We start from the raw sequence: 9,016 nt of genomic DNA, 5'->3' as shown, positions 1-9,016 counted from the left end.
GAATAAACGAATATTTCAAAGAATGCGCAAACTTAATGAACAATTTATTTCATCCTATTCTATCAATTCAACTAAAAATTTTAATTTAGCAAGAAAAGTATCAGTTTATGTTTCAGTCATATCACATCACACTTTCCCGGAAATCCGGATGCTCAACTCATTTGGATCTGACAGTATTTCTAGTACTACCAAGTCTCAAAATCAATCCATTATCAAAAATAACCAACTGTGACTATAAACGATGGTAAAACTGGCACTGAAACTCAACCGATACATTTTTTTTTGTTCTGTACTTCAAAATATGCAAAAAATTAATTGGATTTAATAAGCAGTGAACGTTTTTCGCATTAATGTATTGTCGTAATAACTTCTTATCGAATTTTCCGCAGCACAAAAAATTTCTTTCAACTATTTCTGAAATTATTTATTTACTTTTCCTGTAGAAGCTAGTCGATGAGTCACTATCCCGTAACAAAATATTGGAAATACGATGATATTAAAAAATCATTTTGATATGAAATGTTATCAATATTTTTCTTTCCTAATGTAAATCATCGCTTACCTTTCCTTGTCATTGTTCATTCCTTTCTACTAACTTTTTAAAATTTGTTCTTAACTTCATTCCGAACATTTTATCCAAAAGCAGCGATATAGATGATCTATTTGCTATTCTGCGAAATAGATGGAAAAAGAGAAGAAAAAAAAATGACCGATAGATGGAAGAATATAACGGATGCAGAAATATCATTACAATAGCGGCCGATAAACAAATCGAAATGTTTGCAAAAATTTTTCTGGCGAAGGTTTATTACCGACCAACTTTTCATTTTCATCCAATGTGACTTTAATTTTTATCAAACCATTGTTCGGATTTTATTCTCACTTTTCTACAACCTTAACTTCTTTCATTCAAGAAGTTATCAAATATATTTTTCGATCTTAGACATTTCGATTCCCTTTATTTTTCTGCCTATTTTTGCAACACAATCACTTAATTAATTATTTAGTTCATAATGTTTCTCCAGCCATCGAAAAGTGGAACTTACACTTGCTTCGGGAATGTTCAGCATTTATCAATTCTTTTGTTTAAATTTCATCGCTTATTTAATTTTATCTTCAACTATTGCACTAGCTGAATGTAACTGTGGAGTTACTTACTTCACTTACTTTACTTCACTTACTTTTAATTTTTATGATAGCAACAAAAGGATTTTCAAATTACAAAAGTAGAGAAATCCCAAAAAAAAAATTTGAACTTTAAGTAAGCCAAAGTTTATAAGTGAAGTTTTTTGATTAAAAATTCTTAAATCATTTAATATGATCCAATATTCAATTTTCGCTAAAAATAATATTTTGTTTATTGCTCATCTCAGCTGTTCCAATGCTATTATTATGAGTATTATGATGATTGTTGGGAGATTGGACTTCAAGATAATTGGATGATACACAAATAAAAGAATGCGCAGATTTCAGGATCTGAAGTATTATTGCCAATATTTTCTCGTCTTTCATACAGTACAGTTTATGGATAATTTGGATAAATAATTTTTCTATGGATAAATTTGCAACTTTTTGCATTACGCTTTTCAGCTTTATTTCCAACGGTGACTCATTTTGTTCTTTTAACAGTTCATTCTCAATTAGACTAAATTTTCAACTCGTTGTTTACCAATCTAAAGTTTTATTTATTACAATGAGCTATTTCATTATTTTAATAAACCAATTTGAATTTGATGTAATATGTGATACAAATAAATTAGCTGCTCGCAATCTCTGTTGCTTTTTTCTTGCAGATTTTTTAGCAAAGTGATAATTTCATTCTTTTCATTCTTTTATTAGCAAAATTTCCTGGCTTCATTCCAGGAGTTTTTCCAATTATTAAACGAAATAAATGTATAGCAGAAAATCAAATAAGTTGCGGATTCAAATAAGTTGCACACCGTAATCAAAATAATTTTGTCAGAAAAACGGTGTTATCGGTATTCAAGTATCGAAGTGCGAACAGCTAGTTGTGCAAGTCATTCTTAGGGATTATCCAAAAATTTTAAAATAAAACTAGTCAATGAATTGTGAATTGATTTCCTGAAAGGTCGATGAAATGAAGGAAAACAGATATCATCCGATTCTGTATTCTTCTCTTTTTCATATACTTCTCTTTCATTCTTCTTCATACATTATTTATAGCATTAACGAATGATACTATGAATTGGAATGAATTATCGTCAGGATTAAATTTCAATACCAATTCATTATCGGAAGAAATGACTAATGAGATTGATACAAATGGATATGCTGTTGTTGCCCATAACATTGTATGTTTATGTAATATATTTAGCAATTTTTTTTTGAAATTCTTCATGGTTTAAACTTTATTTTTAATCACTTTTTCAGTTATATTTTTAATTACCAAATTAATAAATTGCAAGCTAGTTTCCTGATAAGCCCATAGTGACAATTAAAAAAAGAAAGACTGGAAATGGCCAAAGCCACAACTTACTGATATCCAGATAAATTTAAATATTATTCGCTTAAAAATAACTTCCATTGCTTAACATAGTAGCATGATAAGATTTTTTGTAAAATATTTTGATAGAATCTTTAGGAAAACCTTTGGAAGAAACATAAATGTCTAAGGAAGAATGCCGGCTTATCACTAATTTATTACAGCTTAATTCGATGAATACAACAACGGATCCATGCAATGACTTTTTCCAATACGCTTGTGGACGATGGATTCATGAACATCCGATACCGGATGATAAGTCTGGATTCGGAACATTTGTAATAACCACGAACATAGTCCGAAATCAAATGAAAGGTAATGTTGGAAGTGTTGCATGCATCATCTCATTCCAAATTGTTTTTCATTTCCATTTGAAAAATTCCCCAATTTAAGTATTCAGTTTTAATGTAAACAATTCACTTTTTTTCAATGTATTCGACTGTATATCAGTAGTATACAAGAATTTCGATTGTTTTTTTTCTTTTTAAATCATTTGCAACTCATTTTGGTATCCAAATTTGAATGATGGAAATTGCACAAGTATTCGATCAAATATATTATGAGAAAAAGATACACAACGTGAATCGTCAGATTCACTTCTTATGATATTCACTTCTTCAAAAAAGCCATTTTCAATCCTGCAGTTTTAGCATTTCAATATCTGAAACCTTTTTTTTCCTTTTTCTTTTTTTAGCATTACTGGAATCAAATGAAACGGTATCACCGGGATGTATTGGAATGTCTCGTATTCTTTATAAAGCATGTATGAGTGTTGATGAATTTAACATTATAGAAACTAAGTATGTTTTGTTTTTTTCTATTTTTAACCTTTTTAAAATGTATTGTTGAATAGATTCATAAAGTGAACACAATGTATATTTTTTATAAATTAGCACTAATTTATTCATTTTTGTAGGCAATTGATCGAAACGTTCCGTAAAATTGGTAAATGGCCATTACTTGAAACAGAATGGGATAACTGTACGCCTAACATTACGGATATGTTGGCATCAGTAGCCCAACATTTTGGTGACCCAATCTTATTCAAAGTTTTTATTGATGCTGAATCAAAAAATACCACAATTCATGGTTTATATGTAAGCATGACATGACAAATATTTTGAATTTAAAATTTTTAGGAAGACTAAAAATGAAGATTAAAGGAAATAATAAATATCGTTTTCTATGTCATACCAATTGCTACCGTTTTTCGTGTTCTATGTAATCATTTAAAAAACAACTTAATTTATTAATTGCTGGTAAATTATTTCAAAAGTTCGGAGCATTCGTAATTCCTCTTAGCAGCAATTTCAAATAATTTTTAATGACAATAAATAAATTGTTTTATTTTTCGAATAAACACATACTAATACGAAAACCACTGCTTATTTTTTAAATAAAGAATGCTTGTTGAGAAATTTGCAGGTGGATCAAGCTAATTTGGGTCTTGGAAGTGGCACTCAAGATTATTATTTGAATCTACTAAAATTCCCGGAGCATCTGAAGGCTTATAAGGAATATCAATTGGATACCTTGAAATTGGTATTAAGTGGAGCTAATATTAGTTATGATATATTTCAGCTAATGACCGATATTGATGACGTGACAGCATTTGAAATAGAAATTGCCAAGGTTTTATTTTACGTTTGCCTTGAGCTGAATTCTGCACATTGTGATATGTAAGCAAGTAGAGTAAATTAAATTCTTGGACAAAATAAAAGCAGCATCGGCACAATTGGCAAGTGATAATTCTGAAATAAAACATCCCAAAACAAAGTTCAAAAGTCTATAATTATTTATTTTTTTCCTTAATATGTCTCCGACATTATATTTGTAACTGGAACAATATGAGTTGTAAAAGAAATTTGGTTAAGTTATTATAAATAAACTTAGTCAAGGGATTGCATTTCTAAGTACAATCATATTTCGAGATAATCTTAATAAGCAAATGACGAGCTTTAAGTTGACATGTGAATCATCGTGGTACCTAAGACTTTATAAATGAGCAATTTTGTTGAATTGGAGAACTTTTAGCCAGAAATTTATTTTAGCTTATTGAACCAGAAGCAAATCGGCGCAACAGCTCGCGTTTATACAATAAAAGAATTATTGCCGATCTGTACTCATTGTTTCCACAGGTTTTCTTTTAATTTCTTAATTTATTTCCCATATGAACACTATCAATCATTGTCATGTCAATTGCATCTTTTTGTTTTCCAAATATAAGTTAAATCAAAAACTTGAAATAAATTGTAATAAAATTAATGAAGAAAACTGAAAATTTCAGATTATCCCGTACTAGTTGTTCAAATTATAATTCATTTCAGGTTCCTGATACCATATCATATTTCAGGTTGACTGGGTTAACTTTCTGATCCGTCTAACACCAACTTCAATACATGATCTAATTGATAATAATACGGATATTATAGTTCAAGAAGAGAAATTTATGAAAAATCTTTCAAATCTACTGAACATAACCAGCAAGCGCATCATTGCTAATTATATTTTTTGGCGGACAATTGATGTTTGGAGCGATATTTTGGGACGGACATTTGATGACTTTCGATTGGTATTCATTAATAATCTACAGTAATTTTTCTTAAACCATATTTACGATATTCAATCTATAATCATTGATAAATTGTATTATCAAGTTTTTTATCCTTTTTCTTTGTTCTTTTTTCCCTGATTGAGAATAACATTTGAATTAAAAGTTAGTTAGGATTCATGGGAAGTATTATAATTCTTTCAAAAATGTATTATCCATATGATATCTTTATCATATAATATCGATATCATATCAAATCATAGTATACTGAAGGAACATTAATGTATTTCATAAATTAATAATATTGATAACTTTTTTTCGTAGAAATTAATGCGTGTAATGAGTGGTCAACAAAAAATGATGCCACGTTGGCAAAGATGTGTCCAAAGGTCAGAAGATTTGTTAGCACAAGCAACCAGTGCTTTGTTTGTTCGGAAGCATTTTAGTTCGGATATACGAAAGGAAGTGATGGTATCATTTCACGTATTATTTATAAAATTTCAATCGACAGATTTATTTTGAATTATTTACCAATTCAAAAAATGAAACTAAAACTTCACATTAGCTAAAAATATTTCGAAAAAGAATAAGATTGAAAGTGATGTTCAATCTTATTGGAAATATTTTCAACAGTGTTAAATAGATACAGTAACCTATGAACAATGTATGATAACAGTAACATTACTAGAAAATTTCATATTGATCTATTGAATTCGTCAGGAAATCTTGGAGAATATTCAGAAAGCATTCCGAGATATTGTTGAAGAAATAGACTGGATGGACAGCAATACCAAAAAGGCTGCTTTGCAGAAGGTTTTTATAAATAATCCAATCAAAAATTAAATATATTTTTATTATGACTGTTGAAAATTCCCATTTAATTTCAATTTCTCATTACATCATCTTTTTAAAAATGATTGCATAAGATATGTATGACTCGTAGATTATTGAGGAAGATAGAAGAGTTTGTTCGTCTCCCTCCTTCACCTGTCAACTCAACGACACATTATACTTCTACATTAAAAGAAGGCTAACCTGGGACAACTCATTTATCCGTTATAACTGAAGTATTAGCATATTCAATTTTATTCACCTTATCGTGAAATATATTGTTTCCCTAGTCCGGATCAGACCATTTGGCCATTAACCGACGAAGTACGTTTTCGGCTAGTATGATTATTTTCCGGAATACTTCTGATACCATCGTATTATACATATATCAAAAGAAGCACATTGTCTTATTAATTTCAGTTAATTATATTCTTATATACAAACAAAGATTGACATTCTTAGGCTGCTGCAATGATCAACAAAATTGGCTATCATGATATAACCATGAATGATACAGCCTTGACTGAATATTATAAAAAGGTTAAAGTGCAGATTTCATTAATATATTATTTTGCTGACAGAAAAAAAGACGCAATAAATTGATTATTAATATAAATTGATTATATGTTTGGGTATTTAAGTTTGATGATAAGGAAAAGTGTGTCACTTTACCAGTCTATCAAATGTTTCAAATTGGAAATTCCTAATGATTATTTGAGGATAGCTGTAATTGAGTGTTATTTAGCTTGAAAGATCGAACGGAACAGAAGAATAGGATTTTACAGGGAAAAAAAAGCAAAAAGAATAGTTAGGATTGATAAAACATATTACTGCTTCTTTCGAAACAATAAGTATTGCTTGGATGGAAGGAGAGTAAAGTTTCTCCCGAGCTTTCAGATATGTATATCTTATAATCTAAAATAGAGACCGAATTTAATGAATATTAAATTGATTTCTTTCATTTACTTTCATTAAATCTGATAATTATTGTTGTTATTCTATCTTAGATTCACTTTTACTTCCAATCTTCCTTATGATTTCCCTACCTTCTAAATCTATGAAATATATATATGAAACTTCTTTCATTTTCTATCCTATTTCTGCTTCAGTTCTAAAGCTAAATATTATATCAGGAAAGTATGTAAAATATAAAATTGCTATTTTCAGTTAAAAATAACACCAGAAGATACCTATTTTCAAGCTTTACGTAAAATAGCAATATGGGATGCGGAAAGATACTTTTTACGTTTGAAAAAACCTTTCGACAAATACGAATTTGTGCAAAGCGCTTCAACTGTTAATGCATTTTTTACGTTTAAGATGAATTCACTGAGTAAGTTTCATTTTCTTTTTTCTTAGTTTTCTTCTTCTTTTTTTTCTCAATCAGTGATGTTTATTTTAAAAGCATAATTTTTATCAAATATTTTAGCTCTGCCAGCTGGTTTTCTCACACCGCCATTTTTCAATCGTTACTATCCAAAGTTAGTGCTCTCCCTTTTGGTCTATAAATATTAGACATCTACAAATATTAGACATATACTTTTATCGTCGCTATCTTCCTCTTTGATCTACATGTAAGCTAAATGACAGGAAGGTATTTACAGTGGTAGATGAGGAATTTCATTAATAATGCTGCTAATTCTGGAATAGTCATCAACTATTTCAAATTAATCGGACCATCCAGTCTTGCTATCATTGGCAATCTAACCAATCTTACACCTTAATGAGAGAGGTGGCCAGATGAGCTCTTTCAGCCAATTTGTCTGAAATTTAATTTGAATTCTAGTTTCTGCCGCTATTAATCAATTATAATCACATTTTAAAGAGCGGCAAATTATGGTGCGATAGGTACAGTGATGGGTCATGAAATAACTCATGGTTTTGATGATAATGGTTTGATTTCTTTTTTCTGCTTTATTCACTCGTTCACTTTGGTATTTAACAAATCAATTTGAATAAATATTTGATAAATTTTATCACATTAACAGAAATCACATTTGCACTTTTTTTTATCAAAGCTTTCATTAGCAAACGAATTTCATTATCACTAAATGCATAATCATTAACCAATGCTAATTGACTTAATGTCACGCTTATCAACCGAAGTTAACATTTGATGCAAAAATATTTTCCCTTATTAATATAACTCAAATATTTTGCATGCTATTTCAAGAATTTCATCCAGTAATTTATAGGAAAGAATGATTGACAATAGAAATGTATCATTGGAGAGTTTCTTTCGCAATCTCTTTTTAACGATTAAAGCAGAAATAAAATTAATAGCACATTCAGAAGTCCATAATGATAATCTTTTAATGCTTTATGTTATCACCTGAACTTATTGTCAGAGCTTATTTTCCTTGTAAACATTTTAATTGTACAACTGATATTATGAAATGTTTACAGGAAGTCTTTATGATATGAACGGTAATTTGAATAATTGGTGGAGTAAAGAATCGTACAAAAATTTTAGAAATAAAGCGCAATGTTTCGTTGAGCAGTATGAATCCTACAAAGTGCCAAACACAGATTTCAAGGTAGGAAACAGAAACGAATACTTTATTGTTATATTCAAGAGCAAATTTCGTTATCTATTATAACATGCAGTTATTAATTTCATTTTGAAAGACTCTTAGATTTAGTAGTAATAGTAATAGAAATAGTAAATTCAGGCAATCAGCCTGAACATCCGGATTTCCGGGAAAGTGTGATGTGATATGACTGAAACATAAACTGATACTTTTCTTGCTAAATTAAAATTTTTAGTTGAATTGATAGAATAGGATGAAATAAATTGTTCATTAAGTTTGCGCATTCTTTGAAATATTCGTTTATTCATTTGTAGGTAAATGGAAAGCTCACATTAGGCGAAAATATCGCTGACAACGGTGGCATCAAACAATCATTTCGGGTAAACATTTTATTTCCGTCAAGCAAAGAGTAAATTTTCAATTAACAATTTACAATCAAACAAAATTGGCTCAATCTAATTACCTCAATCTTTCAACTCTTTTATCGCTAGAAACCCAACTCATGCAATGTCGCTGTAATGCGAAATGTTTTTTGTTTTTTTCGCTGGTTACAGGCATATAAAAAGTATATCGAACAAATCGGTCATCCGGAGCCTCGAC

At 29.3% G+C, this 9,016-nt stretch overlaps 1 protein-coding gene across 1 annotated transcript in view; it reads left to right on the top strand.

Annotated features, from left to right (window-relative positions):
* Positions 1-2,201: 2,201 nt before the first annotated feature.
* Positions 2,202-9,016, top strand: part of LOAG_18971 (neprilysin-2) — a gene marked incomplete at both ends in the record, with an annotated part of 7,844 nt that continues 1,029 nt past the window's right edge. The window contains 15 exons of the mRNA XM_020451632.1: positions 2,202-2,312; positions 2,668-2,818; positions 3,198-3,303; positions 3,420-3,600; positions 3,929-4,135; positions 4,555-4,641; positions 4,857-5,075; positions 5,379-5,525; positions 5,775-5,867; positions 6,348-6,425; positions 7,053-7,218; positions 7,315-7,366; positions 7,711-7,778; positions 8,292-8,422; positions 8,731-8,796. Coding sequence (XP_020304568.1) covers positions 2,202-2,312; positions 2,668-2,818; positions 3,198-3,303; positions 3,420-3,600; positions 3,929-4,135; positions 4,555-4,641; positions 4,857-5,075; positions 5,379-5,525; positions 5,775-5,867; positions 6,348-6,425; positions 7,053-7,218; positions 7,315-7,366; positions 7,711-7,778; positions 8,292-8,422; positions 8,731-8,796 — 1,863 coding nt within the window. The remainder of the gene's footprint in view (positions 2,313-2,667; positions 2,819-3,197; positions 3,304-3,419; positions 3,601-3,928; positions 4,136-4,554; positions 4,642-4,856; positions 5,076-5,378; positions 5,526-5,774; positions 5,868-6,347; positions 6,426-7,052; positions 7,219-7,314; positions 7,367-7,710; positions 7,779-8,291; positions 8,423-8,730; positions 8,797-9,016) is intronic.

Source organism: Loa loa (assembly GCF_000183805.2).
Source record: "Loa loa unplaced genomic scaffold supercont3.775, whole genome shotgun sequence".
NCBI classification, from domain to species: domain Eukaryota; kingdom Metazoa; phylum Nematoda; class Chromadorea; order Rhabditida; family Onchocercidae; genus Loa; species Loa loa.
The sequence above is the reverse complement of the archived record's forward strand: the minus strand, read 5'-3'. Positions and strand labels throughout refer to the sequence as shown.